Raw genomic sequence first — 19,352 nt, forward strand, 5'->3', positions numbered from 1 at the left:
CTGCATTGCAGTTCGATTCAAATTATCTCACTCCCAAAAAACGGGTCCTTAATTGCTTACGCTTCAAGAGGTATACGTATGATGATGGGTAGATCATATAAGTATTTTTTTTTATCTTTGTTACTCACAAAATGGCAAACTTTTATTTTTGGTTTGTTTTACTACTGAGTGATAAATATGTCTAAAATATCACCGCACGCATTGCTTGCATAAAAAGCAAGTATAAATTAGACTAAACTCTCCCTAATTTCCCCAACATTAACAAAGAGTCGACTACAACTTCGACTTCCTTAACCCCTCCCCCTCCAAAACCAGCAAAAACAGTCGTTGCTCTTAGTAAGTGATGGAGAAGCAGAGCAACAATGGCAGAAAACCTCCGACAGTGCCAAAAAAGCTACCAAAAGAGAGAGTTTTCGGAGCAAACGCAGTTAATTTATCAGAAATTGAAGCAAATAATCTAATTGGAGGAATTCTAGAAAAGGGCATTATTGATAATAACTTCTCAACTCCCCCTTCTTCATCTCCTCTTCCTTCTCTCCTCCCTTTTCCCGTTGCCCGACACCGTTCTCACGGCCCTGTATGTTCTTCTTTTTTCTTACTTTTTTCTGCACTTCTATTAAAATTCCCAACTTTTATATTTTATTTTTTATTAATAATGGGTTGAGAAAGAAGTGAAATATAACAATACCCTTTTGATAATTTTTTTTGGTTTGTGTGATTGAAGATATTTTTTTTGTTTTCTTATGATGGTGTGTGTAATTAGTACAACAATAAAAACAATGTAAGATGGAGGAACCTGGGTTTCTGTTGAATGATTTTGAGTATTATAGTTTCCATATTTGAGAAATAGTTATTATTTATTTAGGGTAGTGGATTGTAGTGAACTTTTGCTGTGGTTTCTTATGGTTAACTTAGGGTAATGCTACAATTTTGTTTAAAGTAGAAAAATTAGATGTTCTTACATTGGAGGTAAAGGGGTATGTAATGTCTTAGGCTTATATTTGTAAATGACATTCCAACTAGGCTTGATGCATTGTTGTGAAGAAATTAGAAACTAGTAAAGATGATCGAAATAATGTTTAATTTTGTGTTTTGTCTGGGCATTGGTTGGAATGGTCATTGTGGAGGTAGGGAGGTATCATGCTACTTCGAACATATTAACGCTCGCCTTAATAGCTCAGTTCATTTGCTTCTTTAAAATTGTTGTGTTCGAAATACTGAACATTATAGCACAAAATTGACTTGCCCCTGTGCAGAAGTTTTCGCCTTAGAAAACATAACGAACGAAGCATGGGTGGATTCTAGTCTGAGTGAAGGCCAAACTGATAGGTTACAGTGTATTTGGATTTGTCGCACATTGTGGAAGGATGTCATGCATTAAGTGATTCATTAATCAATTAGATATTTGGATTAGTGAGAGCTGTGACTGTTATAACTGAATTTCTCACTTTTTTGACTTAGTGAGTTGCGTCATCTCCAATACCTTATTCCCTTTTTGCCTGATTTTTTGAAGATACCTTGTTCTGGCTTATGAATGCCATGGCACAACTGTTCTGACTTGGTGCACTATCTATAATGCTTTGTTTTTTCTGTGTATGCACACACAGTTAAACACTGACACACAATAAATATGCGTGTAGTTCACGAAAATGCAACACGCAACAACACATATCATCATGACTGTTCATGATTGAAGTGTGACATGCAAATTGCCAATCTTTAAGATGACGAAACTGACTTTTTAACAGCATTGGGCTCCAAATGTGAGCCACTTTGCAGCTGCCGGTGGTGGGGTTGATGATGATGATGTATATGATGAAGATGATGATCCTACATGTTATGACCCAATAGCAGATTTTGCCGAGCCAATAATAAAGAAAAAGAAGAAGGGACTGGATTTGAGTAAATGGAGAGAGTATGTTCAAAGTAAGGATGTTTCAAATATCCAAGAGAAGGATAAGAATCGCGGTGTAGAAGAGGGTGCAGGAAAACAAAAGATGAAGGGAGATTCTAAGATGATTTATAGTGAAGAACGCGTGGTTAGCAAACCATCATTGGTTATAAATGGAAGCAATGAATCATTGCCTTTACAGGGGACTCCTGAGGTGGCTGTTAATGGTCTAAACAGCAGTAATCTTCAGGATGAGGCTCATTGGGAGAGGTCTTCATGTGATGATGCAGATATGCCAACAGCAAAAATCTCATCTGTTGACATGCTAGGTCTAAGGAATAAGCACCATTCAGCAACATCTGAACCCAACAGCATAAGTAACGAGCAAGGAAGCACGAGTCTTGAGAGTCAGATTGACACTGAGAACCGAGCCCTATTAGAAAGAATGTCAACAGAGGAGATTGGAGAAGCACTGACAGATATACAGAACAGGATTAGTCCTGAAATGCTTAAAATGTTGAAGAGACGGGGGCTACAAAAGTCAGAGAAGCAGAGCTCAAGCTGTAGTTCAGATGATGGTGTACATGCTTTGGGTGCTGGCAAACGTTTAACTGAAGGTGAAAAGGAGTCTCCAGTTCTAGAAACTGTTGTATCTCCTAAGGAGGTTAATCTAAGTAAGCTGAACACAGAGACAGGGTCACATGAAGGTGGACAGAATTTGCTGTCAAAAGGCAGCAGCTTATGGGATATTTGGAGTAAACGGGTCGAGGCTATCAGGACTCTTAGATTTTCATTTGATGGAAATGTTATTGAAGGTAATCATCTCTTGGCATGTGGGACTCATATGCTCGCTTCTAGGTGTATGTTCTACGTATAAACTTCTTGCAATTTTGTTTTTTGCGTTTTGTGGTTTTTGTTTACTTTTACACCCCCATTTCATTGTCTTGATTTTTGAATTTGGGTAATCTATGTTAGATTTTGTTACTTATTGGAAAAGTTCTACGTTGTCTAGGTACATTTGGCAGGACTTTCTGTACATGTTTCGCCACTAGCCGCGTTATGCCGTTCTCGAATATTGATTTATCTTCCTCTTGTAGGGAGTTCCTTGGATCCGTCATATACTGCTGACAACGTTTCTGAGCGTGACTTCTTGAGAACAGAAGGGGACCCTGGTGCTGCTGGGTATACAATTAAAGAGGCTCTAGCTCTTACAAGGAGTGTTGTAAGTGGCATCAGACATTGCAGTTTCCATAGAAACCAGTTATGCTGACATAGATGGAAAGAAAAAGTCTATTCAGTTTCTGTCATTTCTTAAATGCTTATGACTATATTTTTCATGTTGAACCAAACTTATCTGTCGTATGCATTTAGGTTCCTGGACAACGAGCTGTTGCATTGCACCTTCTTGAAACTATACTTAGTAAGGCTTTGCACAACATTTGTGAAAGTCAATTTGATAATTGTACAAACTTGAGTAATGAAAAGAACCTTGTTGATTGGGAGGCCATTTGGGCTTATGCATTGGGTCCAGAGCCTGAGTTGGTGTTATCTCTGAGGTAAATCCTGATATTGTTTTGTATTTCCTTGGTGATTAGTTTTTTAGAATTCTGTTAAGTTGCTAAATTGTAATTAATGAATTTATATTGTGGCAACTTTCATGGAACTTCATACTTATACGAAGGTCAAATGATGGTATTTTCTATTTTTATGCAAGTCAGACTCTCCAGTTTGCCTTGCTCATCTGCGTTGAAGATGTATCCTACACCATAATGGATGTTGATACTTGGATTAGTTTGACCCTTGAAAATTACGGGAGCACATTGAAAAGCTTGATGTGTCAATATTGAGTATTTTTAATGAGTCCAACACTTTGGAAGATATAAACTGGCGCATGTCTTATAGGCCAAGTGCAAGCTAGAGAATTGGGTTAGCCAAACAGGCTATGATGAGAACTTGAAATCATCTTAAAAGCATCAAGCCATTGATTTCATTTACAGACGCCTGGATGGAAACACTAGTGTAATGCCAGTACAACAATTGTGCTATACCAGTGAGAATTACTAACTTTGGTTTACCCCTATAAAGCTCAGAAGATAATGCGATCTAGTTTCTTCTTCCTTGTTTTATATCCGTTCTTTGGGCCTTGGGGTGGCGTGTGTGGTAGTGATCGGGTTGGCTTTGGTCTTTTTGTTTCAGTTTGTTTTTGAGGGAGGGGGTCACTGTAACCTGTAATCGACACCTAAGATTAGAATTTTCTATATTGCTTTGTAGGTGAGTAATGAGTTACACACACACACACAAACACAGTTCAACACGCTTTCTTCCCTCTCAATTCTCGTATGTTACTAAATTTCAAATACAAACCTGGAATCTTGTTCCCTTTCTTATTTTCGTTCTTTGGGTGGGTGGGTGTGGTGGGGTTGGCCTTGGTTTTCTTTGTTTCAGTTTGTTTCTTGGGGGGGGGGGGATTCTGGCATTGTAATTTGTAGTCCAATCAACTTACCTAAGATTAGAATCTCCCATACTCATATGTTGTTTTGTAGGTGAGTTACATACATACAAGACACACAGAGAGAAAGAGAAAGAGAGGGGGGGGGGGAGAGAGAGTGAGTCGAAAACCAATTCTTTCTTCCCTCTCGATTCTCATAATATTACTATATCCAAAACACAAAGCTGAAATCTGAACTGGATTTCTTATCAAATTATGTTAATGATGGGGACACCGGGAGGGAGGTTGTAAAAGGTCCCATCTAACTACAGAAGCAGGAGCACAAGTTTCTACTTGTATCAGAAAGCGTAACACTTTGATTAGAGCTTTTTATGTGTACATCCCACCACATCTTCAAAATTCGACTGCTGCGTAAAGTATTGTAAGCTGATCCCCACCGTGATAGCCGTAAACCATCCCCATTTCGTGTTAAATTGGTTCCACCTACTGTTATTGCGATCTCTATTGTGTCTGATATTTCAGCCAATGGCAAATCCTATAGGATTGACTACTGTGTCTGATATTTCAACCAATGGCACATCCCATAGGATAACCTTTTGTGTCTGGTATTTCAAAGGTACAAGCTAGTATTTATATTCTCCAAGAGTGAAAACTTCTATTCATTTTAAAATCTGTCTTGTCCATTAAAGAACTATTGAACTGTCTTTCTTGCTTTCATTTACTGTGGTGAAGTTGACTTCGAAAATTAACCTATGATACTCCGTTTTCATTTTCCTTGTGAAGAGCTTGTAATATGAGATTTGGTGTGTAATTCTTCTCTCTGATAACTATTGTAGGTTGGCACTTGATGACAATCATTCCTCTGTTGTTTTAGCTTCTGCCAAATTAATCCAATGCATCCTAGCCTGTGATGTGAATGAGAAATTCTTTAATTTGCTAGAGGTATAATCTTTCCCCTTATTATTAGTTCCTTTTCTTTTACACATGTATCTGTTTGTGATAATCTCCCTTGAAATTTGCTGTTTGCTTCAGAAAATGACAATGAAGGATCAATATACTGCTCCAGTCTTCCGAAGTAGACCTGACGTCAGACATGGTTTTCTTAGTGGCGGTTTTTGGAAATACAATATTAAACCCTCCAATATTCTTCTTTCTGAGGAGGAAATTATAAATGAAAAGAATGAAGGAGAACGAACTATTCAGGATGACAGTGTTGTTGCCGTGCAAGATGTGGCTGCAGGTCTGGTTAGGATGGGTTTCCTAATTAGGCTTTGTTACCTTTTAGAGGTAAGGCTAAATGCTTGAGACTTCCTCTATATTATGGAAAAAGGTGGGGAAAGAAATTGAATTTTTGCGTTCACCTATGGGAGTTTATGCTTTTGTCGCTGTTTGCATACATTGTTAAGCTGTCTTACTGGATTTGACATTCTTCTAAAATCTAGCAAGAAGGGAAAGATATGGTCAGTTATTAGTTATTACTTATCCAAAAAGTATATTCAACTATGAGTATTATCTAATTGTTGGCACCTAAGCCACAGATATAGGGTTTCCTGACATATTAGATCATTTTTGTAAAATTTGCTTTCATTTGTTCAAGAAGTTAGCTGATATAAATATATACCCCTGTCCAGCTGTCCTGAAGTCACCATTTCCAATGAAATGTTAACTGTCAAAGTTTTGACTCAAAAACTTATGGTGATCTAAAACTTGCGCTGGATTTTATTTAGAAGTAGCCTCTTGTAATTAATTTATTTATGTATTAGATAATGAAAGATATAAATGGTCAAAGATTGATTTCAGAGACCAAAAGTCAATATGGTAAATTGAAATAGGAGAGCACATTTTCAGTATTTTTAAATCAAGCTGGTCAATGTTTACTATGCTACCCCCTCAATTGAGAAATTTACTGCTTTTGAGTCTCCTTCCAGTGAGGTTATGCTTGTCCTGTATCTAATATATATTCCGCGGTAATGTACTATAATTTATGCCCCTTGTGTTATTAAATTTTTTCTGCTGTGAATGTAACTGTTTCGATTGTGTTTACAGACTGAACCAGCAGTAGCTCTGGAGGAGTGCATATTATCAATACTTGTTGCAGTTGCTAGGCATTCCCCAACATGTGCAAGTGCAATCTGGAAGTGTGATAGGCTTGTTCCGACAATTGTCAACAAGTTTACTATGAAAGATGCACCGGAACTTCAGGCTTCTAAAATAAAATCTGTGACACTTTTAAGAGTAAGCATTAGTTCTCTTATATTTTGGTTTCTTTCTGGGTGTGTGCTAGGGTGGCAAAAGGAAATTGAATACTTCATTTGATCTTTAATTGTAACTGCATTTGGACGTATATACTATTCACACTCACCCCCCTTTTGACCATTTTTTCATTAAGGCTGAACATAGTCATGTGTGATCTTGTTACATTTGTCACGATATACTTCATATAACTTTTACTTATAAATATTTGAAGATATCAATAGTCAAAGTTGTGTGTTAGAGGCGTGAAACTCTACATGTACTGATTGAAGTATGTACCAAATGATTTGTCTTTACTTCTTTTCCATTACATTGTTGTACTTAGGCTAGGAATAACATCTCTCACTCTTATATGTCTATCTATAATTTGTCCGTCTAACTCTACATGTACTGATTTAAGCATATGCCAAATTATATTATGTATGTGTATCTATATATACTTCCTTCGTTCAGTTTTAAATGAAACGTAGGGCCTTGGCTTGGGGGTTTAGGAGAAGAGAGAGATAAATAGAAATAAAAAGAGAGACCCATGTGAAGAAGAGAGAGATAGAGTGAAGTAAGTACTAAATATAGTAACATTTTATTTAGTTTGAAACGGCCTAAAAATGGTAAGTGTTTCATTTATTTTTGAACGGAGGAAATATATACACACACACACACATATACACATATGTGTGTATATATGTATATATATATACACATATATATACACATATATATACATATATATATATACACATATATATATACATACATATGTACAGGGAAATTCATTTAAAGAATATAAAGGTTATTGACTTGTCATTTTGCCCTCTCCCCTACTATTTGCTTTCTGGTAAAGGTTTTAGCTCAATCAAGCAAGAGCACGTGTATAGAGCTTATTCAGAAGGGGTTCTTCCAAACTATGACGTGGCAACTGTATCGAGTGATGTATTCTATTGACGAGTGGATAAGATATGGGAAAGAGAAGTGTAAGCTAGCTTCAGAGTTGATGGTGGAGCAATTACGTTTTTGGAAGGTCTGTGTCATGCGTGGCCACTGCATTTCCTCTTTCACCGGTTTCTTCCCTGCATTGTGCCTGTGGCTGAATCCTCCTACTTTTGACAAACTCATAGAGACAAATGTTTTTCATGATTTTGCTTCCATCAGTATGGAAGTGTACCTTGTTTTGGAAACACTAGCTAGAAGGCTCCCAGATCTACATTCCACAGAAGATAAAAATCAAGAGTTTCAGGGAAATTGTGGCGATAACCTAGAAACTTGGTGCTGGAGTGACGTTGGTCCGATGGTTGATATGGCTTTGAAGTGGCTAGAGATGAAGGCTGATTCAACATTGTCAAAGTTCTTGTACCAGCAGAATGGAGTTGATGACAAGTTTGTGAACCATACTCATATTTCTTCCTTTTTATGGATACTGTCGGCTGTTATGCACATGCTTAATACTGTTCTAGTAAAAGCGACTCCTGGAGATGCACATGAGCTGGAAGGCAGTGAAAAAAAACGGAAGTTGCCAGACTTTGTAGCTAAGCTTTTACTTATCATCATTAAAAATGATATTCTAAATTTTTCTGATGAAAACAAGGATGGCTCTTTTGTTGAGAAGTTGTGTCAGTTTAGACATCAATCAGATTCTGAAATGTCAATAGCTTCTGTGTGCTGCGTTCGTGTTTTACTCCAGGTAATAGTTTCTACTGATCAGGTGATTCAGCTAACTGGAGAGAGTGTTGAACATAAGTATTTTCATGAATATGATTTGATTAGAGACAGTAAGATACTTCATGGTGACATATTTGAATGTTCACTGATTGAGTGGAGAAAAGTTCTTAGTGACTTTGTGAAGTTAGTTGGTTCAGAGTGGCAATTCATGCACCGCATTGAGGCATTTGGCAGGGGAGGTCCTGCTCCTGGGGTTGGAGTGGGATGGGGAACTTTTGGTGGTGGCTTTTGGTCCTTAACTATTGTGTTGGCTCAAGCAGATGCAAGATTGCTTATTGATTTGCTTAAATCTTTTCATTCATTGTCTTCTGGAAATCTTCCTGAGGTGGATGGGCATGATTTTATGGCACAGAGTGTCAATTCTGCCCTAGCACTGAGTACAGTTGCAGGACCAGGGGATGAACTGATCGTCAAGAATGTGTTAGATATCTTGCTGAATGTCCCTGTTCTCAAATATCTAGATCAATGTATTTTCCACTTTCTTCACTCTTATAATGGAATAGGACCATTTAAGTTGGACTATAAAGACTGTGACTTCATTCAACTTGGCGAGATTCTGGCTTCTCACTTTAGAAATAGGTGGCTGTCTGTGAAAAAAAAGAAGAAACCTGAAAAGGATGAAGGCTACAACCGTGGAACTAACACGGTTAAACCGAGTGGCAGATTTCTTGATACCATTCCAGAAAATATGGAAACATCACTTATGACCGGGGAAAATGGCAACACGTTAATGTTTGAATGGGCTCGACAACGGCTGCCTCTTCCTAGTCACTGGTTGCTAAGTCCTATAGCAACAGTTGGTGACATTAAGTCTAGCGATACCCCTGCTCAGGATCCGATGAGATTCCATGAAGTTGCTAAAGCTGGGCTTTTTTTCCTGTTGGGTATTGAAGCAATGTCCTGCAAGCTTTCAGAGAAAGACAATTCCCCTATTCGGAGCATACCCTTAACCTGGAAACTGCATGCATTGTCTGTACCTTTACTTGTAGGAATGGATGTACTTGAAGGAAAGAGCAGGTCTATGTATGGAGCATTACAAAGCCTCTACAGTCAGCATCTGGATGAATTATGGCTCAGTAGCACAAAAGCTATTGCTACTGAGACCGAAACTTCGTCAGACACTGGCTTGTTCAGGGCTAGTTGTCTGAGATTTCAGTCTGAGATTCATGAGAGCTATCCCACATTTATTGAAACTCTTGTGGAGCATTTTGCGGCAATATCATATGGTGACGTGATTTATGGACGACAAATTGCAATATATCTTCATCGACTGGTTGATGCTTCAGTAAGACTTGTCACTTGGAATGCTCTGTCCAATGCCCATGTTCTTGAACTCCTGCCACCTTTGGTCAATTGTTCATCTCAGGCTGAAGGATACCTGGAACCCATTGAGGTACTACTAGTTAATTCTTGTGACCTTTTTGTTGCTAGTTATTCTTTCAAACCTTTCAACAATATGGGCTGTGATATGCTTTCTTATCTTTCTTCCCTAAGAAGAAAGACACCCTTGACCTGTGCTTGGGTATGTGGGACATGGGAACAGACATTGGGTGTAGGGAACTTGTTGTGCTTGTATCAACTTTCAATGTGTATATTTATGAACATCAATTCTTCATATTTTACTATAGCATAATGGGAAAAAAAGGGAATATGTGCATTATATTTTGAGGTACTTTAAAAACTTTCCTTGGATTTTTGGTGAAATTGGGTATATGGTGGCTAAAGGAGCTGGTAAGCAAAGCCAGCACTTATGCATGTAATTTTTGCTCGTGAAATTCGGTCTATTCTTCCTAATATATAATCGTCGACCATATTCGCTGGTAATGTGATTTTCTTAATCAAGCCAATCCCTATATATATCACAAATTGCATAACGAGATATTTTGAAGATGAGATGCTCATCAGCTTTGGTTAAAAATGCAGGAAGATGCAGATGTGTTGGGAGCTTATGTGAAATCCTGGATTTCTGGTTCCCTTGATAGAGCTGCAACTCGGGAGTCGATGACATATACTATTGTTATACATCATCTGTCATCATTCATTTTCAACACTTCTTTTGGAGAGAAGTTGCTGTTGCGAAATAAACTTGTAAAATCACTGCTAAGGGACTTCTCACGCAAACACCAACATGAGGTACTTCTCATCTTCTGCCATTCCCTTGGTTTTGTTCCTTCCGTTTTACATTTGTCCAAATATACACTTCTACTATATTTAGTTGCTACATTTTCACTTGCACGTTTGCCAACGCATGATTCGGACCATAACTATTTGTGAGTATCTATTAGTTGAAATAATATACAATCAATATTTTGAAAATGTACATTGATATATCCAACATTGTTAATATTATGTTTTTATATGTAAGTCAAAAAAATCCAATCAACATTATTATATCGATAATGTCAAAAGTCAAAATGATGCGACTAGAAAAGGAAGTATATATTTTTCTTTAGAATATCCTCTGAAAGCAAACTTTGAACCAACTATATATTATCTCCATTCTCTAGAAGTTGTTTCAATTTTGATTTTTACTATTGCTATAACACATATTTGAACATAAATAACTATTTGTACAAACTATAAATGTTCTCCTGAAAAAAATAGAAATAATATAATTTGAGAATATGAGACTAATCGAATAACAATTTATCTAAAAGCAAGTTAGTAATTTCATTTTATCAAAGTAGGGCACATGAATAACCAAAAGTCATACTTGAACAACTATTGGAAAATGAAGGGAGTACTCCCTCCGTTTCATTTTAATCTACACACTTGTAAAATTTTGAGGACATATATCTTTAGTTTTGTATTTGTAAAAATTATAAAAAGTACATATTTATAAAATATATGTTATGATGAATCTAACAACATCCCACATGACTATATTTTCATCCGCGTATAAATCACAAATAATGGTCAAAGTGAAATTCGTGAATAGTGTAAAATGTCAAAGTGTGTAGATTAAAATGAAACGGAGGGAGTATATGCCAAGGGAGAAGGTAGGATATTCCCTTTGAAATGACTAAAATATCCTTTATTAATTTAAAATAATGTTTTCTTTTTATAAAAAATAAAAAAATGAAAATCAATGCAACTTGCCATATGAAATAAGTCAAAAATGGAGTATGCAATCAGTATTAATAACTTGACAATATAGATTGACACAATCAAATTATGAAATTAATTAGAATCTTCAATAGTAAAAAGTTAGTATATCCTAACATAATAATTCGTATTTACAAAGTTCAAACAATATGGTTTATTAACAATTACAATCGTTAAAGAACTATACTAAAACCGCTGACAAAGAAATTACTTAATCATCAACCAAATTTTTTTGTGACACTATTAAAAACAGTTAAAAATTGGTCACCTTCTATTTAAAAAGATAATAACATCTATAAAAGAACCTCAATAATTTACATCACTACCAAAATAATTTAAGATTAAAAAAGTATGTTTATTCATACATATCGCTACATAAAGTTGTTGACGCACGCATATACGACTATTATGAATATATAGCAAGTGGCCAAGTGTCATCTACCTACTCTCACTTTTGGTATGAGTGCTATATGTCTTCTTTAATTTATGAATAATAATGTTTGCCCAAAAAAAGGTTGGTACACAATACTGAACCATATCATCTTTATGATTATTTATTGCATTTTAAAAGTAAGCATATTCTTCATTACTGCTTCATGGCATAAAGTCTCTGCTCCCCGCTTTCTTGTTGATAACCAAAGTAGGTTTTTTTTAATCTTTGCTGATCTTCAAATAATTTATTGTAGGCCATGATGTTGGATTTGGTCATGTATCACCGTTGTCGCACCATGGAGAAACCAGAGCAAAATTCATCTTCTTCTTTACAGATGGGAGATATAGATGGAAGGTTACAGGTGCTAAAAGATTGTTGTGAAGGAAATTCACAGCTTTTGGCACTAGTGGAGACACTTAAATCTTCCATTTTAAAGAAGCAGTCAAGAGTTTGAAGTGAACTAGTAAAATGTAAACAGATTTTGCTTACTTGAGTGTTATTTGTTTCCTCCCTGTTTATAATACGACTATATGTTAAAACTGATGTGATTTGTGAAGCTATATGCCTATATAAGTTATACCCGAACCCGACATACCGCCTTTTTTTCTAGATCGGCAGCCCGGCAGGTGTTAATTTATGAATCGGGCTATTTGGAGGAGGGTTCTCAGTTTCTCACTTGACATATAACCCAATACATCCAATTGTTTGAGTTCTTTCTTTGATTTTGTTTTGTAGTGTCATACTAGTCAGTTTTGGTTATGTAATGCCATTATTGTATATGCTGGGCTCGCTTTAGGAATTTCGCGGTAAGAAGAATTTTTTATAGGCGGCCCTCGTAAAGTCATTCACCTAGAGGCTTAATAAGTCCTCAATTCCCCCTTCCTCCCACCCCCACAACATTAAATTTTTTTGCTTCTACCAAAATTTGAATATTGGTCTCTCGTATGGGAGATAGGAAGTCGTACTATTATGTTATTATTATATGTGTAGGCCTAGAATATTGGTATTCGCATTTATGCATGATTTATTGTACTAGATCTCATAAGATTTGACATTAAGCATGATGAGGCCCTTATGATTGAGTTGCAACTTTTTGTTTTATGATTAAAGGATCTAATAAATTTTATTTTATTCTAGTGGCTACCTAACGGACAATGCTACATCTACCCGGTGAGTAGTTAACCCACTAGAACTAGAGCATTAAAAAATTATTAAAATTGATGAGTTGGATTTTACTATTTATTTATTTCTATTAGTAGTGGGTTGTTGACTCACTGGGTAGATAAAGTTTTTTCCCTACCTAACGTGTCGTGATACATGATAAGTTCTGATACATGACAAGTTCTTTTATGAAAACTTAATAATATCTCATTAGATTAATTTTAAGTATCTAATTTATTTATTTTATAGGTAAAATGAAGATTTTTGCAAGTGCGGAAAAAATTGTGGATATCGTTACAAGGTTAAGAATTAAACCTTTGTTATAGGGTGAAAGGAGGATCTCTAACCAATTAGGTCAATCTTGATTTTTATCCAATAATTTATTGTACTAGATCTCATGAGATTTATTGTGCTAGCCTACGTTCACCTAAAAAAAATCTGAATTATTACAATTATAAAATACTAAAGCAACCAAATATGGTACTATAAGAAATTTTTGTTAAAACTTCTTTTGCCTCAATCATTCGAGTTAAGGTTACAACTGGGTACTAAACTTTGCCCTTTGTTCCAGTTTGGGTACTCAATTTTAAAAAGTTTCAATTTGGGTACTCAAACCAAACTTCTGGTACTTTTGTTGTTAAGTTTAATTAAATAATAAAAAAAAAGTGTTTTTGGACAATTTTTTTTATTTCTCTTCCTAAAAAGAATTATTGTCTTTCTCTCTTCTCCCCTAAAGATCAAATCCACCACTCCACCACCTCCCCCTTCCCCCATAGTTTTTCTCTCTCCTCCGCTCCTGCTTCCATCGCTCTTCTCCAGCAACCAAAACAACATCATCATGCTGCATTTCACAAGCAAAATCAACATTTAGAGATAAATCCCTAAAAATTGGAGAGAGAAACTTCCACTGAAACAAAACAAAATATAGAGAAAAATCAACGAAACACAAGAAAAACTTCAAATTTTTCAATGGTGAAATAATAAATGGTATCAATCTCTACCCAAAAAGATATATGCAATTGTGATCACGATTTGATTTCGAAATTGATGATGAAAGCATCTACGTAATTCAAAGTGTCAATCTGGTTGAATCCATATTATCTCTCCTTTTCATCAGATGAAAATGATGATGTAGACTTGACTGAACCTCGCGCCTTTCTATGTCTATAATTCCTCTCTGTGTAGATCGATCTTACGACAGTTCTTCAGGTGAGTACATCGATAGTAAACAACAAGGTACAGTGGATGCGAATTCTCAGGCGAAGAACTTAAAATCAATGGATGCAATTTTAGGGGTTTCTATGCTGGAAATTGAGGAGGAGGTTCCAGTGGTGATTCAAGAATATTCTCACACCACGTGCATCGATCCAACCCCGGCATAATCAAGCTACGGCGAGGGGAGAATTTCTCAAATTGGTTAGAGCAGATTAAATCGAATGAGAACTTGGTTTCTGAGCAGAGTCGTTGCATCGATAGGGAAGGTATAATAGATCCAGTATCTATCTTAATTAGCAAAAAAAAAAAAATGATCTTGATGATGTGAATGTGCTAGTGTTTTTTATTTAGGGAAAAGTCATGAGTGTTTATGGGTATTTTGATGGGTCGATGATGGTGGATAATTGGGTATCAGCAACGATGGCAAAAAAAAGAATTGGCATGGTCTATGGTGGGAGGAGGTGGAGTGGTGGATTGGTGGGAGTGGATTTGGTGTTTATGGGGAGGAGAGAGAAAGAGATATTAAATTTTTTAAAGAAGAGAAATAAAAAAATTGTGTAGAAATATTTTTTTTATTATTTAATTGAAATTAACAGAAAAAGTAACAGAATTTTGGTTTGAGTACCCAAAGTGAAACATTTTAAAGTTGGGTATCCAGACTGGAACTTTTGGCAAGTTTAGTACCAATTGTAACCTTAACTCCAATCATTCACAATTTAGGAGTATTATAAGAAATAAAATAATATATATATAGTACTATTTTTGTTAAGGGAGAATTTTTAAATGATCTTCTTCAATTGATAAAGTACTTTTTAAAAAATTTGACAAGACTAAATTAGAATAATTTCGTAAAAGTACTTCTCTTTTTCTTCTTTTTTTTTCCTAAAAAAAAAAAGGGCACTTTTACGAAATTATTCTAATGTTAAATTAGTCTGTCTTGTTTTTTCTATATGCCATGTTAAACTCGGCAGGTATTGAATTGGTTGTTTCCATTTCTTAAAAGACATTTCACTTTAAAGGTGACAAGTATTTCCCTTGTGACTTCCTAAATCTGCTTTCCAAGAAAACTTCAGCTTTATGAAATGAAAAGGCCAAGGTCGTTGTAGACCAATTACCTACACCAGCTCCAAAATGTAAGGCAAGAAGAATGAGACGCACCAGCTCCAACATGCAAAAAGTAATTGATTTGATAACCAATGTACATTCCCATTACATCTAGTATACATGTCGAAAATTCAAAAAGTAATTGATTTGACAGTTACTCTTCACCATTTAATAACTGTTTAGATGTCAACCGCCATCATTTCCCCCATATACTGTTCAATACTTCTCTCTTTTCCACACTCAACCTCCTTGTACATTCTTGGCATTGTGGTTGTTCATTAACAAAATCAAAATGTACAATGACAGCCCCCCAAGTTGAAAGTAACCCAATTCCTGAAGCTGATGTCAAGTGAGTAATTTGCAATCTTTGTACACTGGGTATGTTGATGTTTGTTCACTAATGAAATTCAATATGTACAATTACAGTCTCATACCGAAATATGTCAAGTGAGTAATTTCCAATCTTTGTACACTAGTGTGTTGATATTTTTTCACTAATGAAATTCAATATGTACAATTACAGTCTCATACCGAAATTCAATAAATCACAATATACATTGATGGTCATTACTTTGATCACTGAACTTCCCCAAATGTACACTCGTATATTATTGTAATCATATGCATTTGTACATTAATAAAATTATTTCAGGTGATGAGAGAAAAAAAACTGGTCCACTTTCAAAAATACTGCCAAAAGCCAGCCACATGGGCAAGGTGTAGGATGCTCATCCTACACCTCGGTGTAGGATCTAATTTGCGGTTGTGGACCTCATAGAGAAATTAGGGATGTGGAGCTTAGCTGGCTCATGATGATCGTGAAAACTGAAAAGGCTCAAAAAATATATATCTTTTTAGCTATTTAATTTTATTTATTATGAATTTAACTGAAAATTAATAGTAAAAATGTGGATAATATTCGTGAGAAACTCAAAAGAAGTAGCAAAATTTAATATGAAAATAACTTAACATAATTTCGAAATAAGTTGAGTTTTAAGGTAATAATTTAAATTTTAAATTTTGACCTTGAAAAAGTTTGAGTTTTGGCTCAAATTTGAGAACAACTATTACGAGCTGAATTTAATTCGGCTCGTTAAGATCCTTACTTATTAACTCATAGTTAACTAAAGATAGTCCATATTGTTTGCATATTTTAACATCAAAAGCATAAATTGAGTGGGGTAATAGAGAAAAAGTGGGCCATATTATCTTTTACCAAAATCAGTTTTCTAATGTCCATAATTACAAGATATTTGTCAATGTTCTTTCCAAATTTATGGAAAAACTCAATAATTGTTGGAAAAGTTGTCCACTAATAAAAGCAACATCAATTTTTATTGGTGCTACACTTTTTTTTTAGGGAAAAGAAAGATTATTATTAATAAATCGTCAATTCGCCATACAAGATCTACAACAATAATAAACCTTATGTAAAACATAAATATGACATTCTTCATCCAGTTTACTAATATAAACGCTTCAGAACCGCTTTTTTTGATATGGTAATATTCCAACGATAAACAAAATTCGATGACTCGACATCTTTTATACCTGATGTTATAGTAAATTGAATATGACCTTCATCTTGATGTTCTTCATCTTCAACCAATAAGTACGGTTTTACACATCTTCAAACTTGAAAGCTAATCAAAAAACCAAGAATCTCATGACGAGACTAGATATAGATACATAATATTGATGGAGACAACCCTCACAACAAGATAGAAACAACCCTCACAATAAGGGGGGTTATTAAAAAAAAACTATAAACTATAGAACTAACAATTGAGTGAAAAAAAAAACAAAATTTGGGTTTTCCACAGGTGTAACAATCGGCAGAAGCCCCTACAAAATCACTAATAATGGAGGCTGGGGTTTGACGTAAATTCCCAACTAATCGTCTACGTAGGATGATACCATGCAAAAAAAAAGATTTATAATAAAATCAGTAAGTGAAGTAGCGATTACTTAACAAGAAATATTGCTACTCCCATTAGTGGTTTAATCAATTTTTAAAACGAAAACTTGTTTTTCGAATCATTTAAGTAAACGTAACTATATGCAAGAACTAATCAATTGTATTTCATAGCTGAATTGGGAGGAGACGTGTAGTAATCACATATTGTATCTCTATGTTGAGAGTTCAACTCCCATGAAGAGCAAATTTTGAATTAATTTTGACATTATTCATCGATTTCAAGGAAAAAGAAACTCTTTATTGCTCTTCCCAAAATTCGAACAAACATTGCATACAAACACAATTGATGTCATCGCCATCTCAACTCTTACTTGCTAGTTGTAAAAGTATTTCATAGCTGAATTGGGAGGAGGCGTGTAGTAATCACATATTGTATCTCTATGTTGAGAGTTCAACTCCCATGGAGAGCAAATTTTGAATTAATTTTGACATTATTCATCGATTTCAAGGAAAAAGAAACTCTTTATTGCTATTCCCAAAATTCGAACAAACATTGCATACAAACACAATTGATGTCATCGCCATCTCAACTCTTACTTGCTAGTTGTAAAAGTATTTATTTAGTGTCTTATAAGGAAATATTTTCAGTGATAAATTACAGTTGAATTGCTATTTGAATTAGCGGTTAATTGAGATAAATTTGTTATTTGTGAACCGCTAGTTAATTCAAGTAGCAGTTTACCTAAGTAAATCACTAATTGGAATAGCAGTTTTTCTAAAAGAAACAAAAAACTAATTTGTCATCTAGTCTTATGTGTACGATACACTGAGAATTATTTCATATTTTGACGCAAATTGGAAAATATATCTTGCTTTTAGGAATCATAAAAAAAATCCCTCTATTTTTTAGTTTGCCAGTTTTAACTGAACACGTCTGCCACAGCACTTTTTTTACCTTAAATATCTTTGATTACATATTCGTATAAATTATAACGATTGAATTTTAATAAAGTACTCATTGAAACGAATCAAACAAGACCCCACATAACCATAAGTTTCTACATATTGTCCTTGTGTTTTACAAAATTACACGTTGTACCGGGCATTTTTGTACTCTCCACATTGTACCTCTAAACTTCCTAGCAGGCGTCACACAAAATACTCTTACTAAAAGAAAATTCTACCCCAAAACTCACTTAGCCTTCAATTTGTTAGAATATATCCTAAATCTCAGTCAACTAATAAATTAAAGCTCAAAAATACTACTTTATGTCCGATCCATCGGATAAGAAAGTCTCAACTATTGTCGATGTGTGTTAAAATACATACTCAATTATTTATTCATAGCAACACCAACTATTGAGTAAGATGTGTTAAAAATAATATATCGGTGACTTGAGTTAGGATATGTGAGAATGTTCCGATCCAAGTTGTCATCTTGATATTTTATGTATTTTAGGGTTTAAGATATTGTTAAGTTGATCAATAATTCTGTCAATATTTCAATTTACCAGAGTTAATTGCCACATATATCAAATTGGCGAAATTCCTTCCTTCTTCTTTATCTACTCTTTTAATTTGAGGTCAAAAATACTAACAACCATCTCCTTCTTTCTTTCTTTTTCTCTCTTGGAACACAATTCCTATTTCTTCAACCAACCATTATCAACATCAACATAGATGGGCCAAACCTAAAAACAAGAATCATGGGATATGGTGAAGCATAAAAAGGAAAGTGCAGAAACAAGAGTTATAATACTAATCCCCACATACATAAAATATGAAAATAAGAAATTGAATCGGAATATTATCATAGATTCTAACTCTAGTCATCAGCGTATTATTTAGTACAACTTACTAGATTGTTGATGTTGTTGTGACCAAATAGCCGAATATGTATTATTTAGCGTACAACGGCAATAGGTGAGATTATTTAGAGTCAATTTCCCTAAAACTTTTTATGATAAGAACGAAATCTTTATATCTTACCAATTGAAAGAAAGACAAGTTATTTGAAAATGTATATGTCGGGCATATTATTATGCATGGGTGTTGTTATTTATATACCTTATTTTTATATGTTTTTTTTTTTTTTACAAAGGAAACA

The 19,352-nt window shown here is 34.8% G+C and overlaps 1 protein-coding gene across 2 annotated transcripts; it reads left to right on the plus strand.

Moving 5' to 3' along the window:
* The first annotated feature begins 257 nt into the window (after positions 1-257).
* On the plus strand, positions 258-12,439 carry LOC104903869 (hypothetical protein). 2 transcript variants are annotated; one of them, XM_010691993.3, is made up of 10 exons: positions 258-577; positions 1,749-2,706; positions 2,989-3,113; positions 3,263-3,447; positions 5,177-5,282; positions 5,373-5,627; positions 6,387-6,575; positions 7,435-9,702; positions 10,233-10,442; positions 12,101-12,439. In XM_010691993.3, exons 1-10 carry the CDS (start codon positions 344-346, stop codon positions 12,299-12,301), a joined length of 4,731 nt encoding a protein of 1,576 aa, XP_010690295.1. In that variant the 5' UTR covers positions 258-343; the 3' UTR covers positions 12,302-12,439. The 2 variants fall into 2 exon arrangements, with proteins under 2 accessions (XP_010690295.1, XP_048492898.1); XM_048636941.2 differs by having other exon boundaries at positions 438-577; positions 1,780-2,706.
* Positions 12,440-19,352: the final 6,913 nt, after the last annotated feature.

The sequence above is a fragment of the Beta vulgaris genome, chromosome 9, assembly GCF_026745355.1.
Source record: "Beta vulgaris subsp. vulgaris cultivar EL10 chromosome 9, EL10.2, whole genome shotgun sequence".
Classification (NCBI taxonomy): domain Eukaryota; kingdom Viridiplantae; phylum Streptophyta; class Magnoliopsida; order Caryophyllales; family Amaranthaceae; genus Beta; species Beta vulgaris.

What these genes read in the sequence shown, in the direction of transcription:
- LOC104903869 (XM_010691993.3), top strand. Translation starts at nt 344, where the DNA reads ATGGAGAAGCAGAGCAACAATGGCAGAAAACCTCCGACAGTGCCAAAA. An exon ending in AATTCTTTAATTTGCTAGAG is followed by an intron (nt 5,283 to 5,372) that starts GTATAATCTTTC and finishes TGTTTGCTTCAG; the next exon opens with AAAATGACAATGAAGGATCA. An exon ending in AATCTGTGACACTTTTAAGA is followed by an intron (nt 6,576 to 7,434) that starts GTAAGCATTAGT and finishes TTTCTGGTAAAG; the next exon opens with GTTTTAGCTCAATCAAGCAA.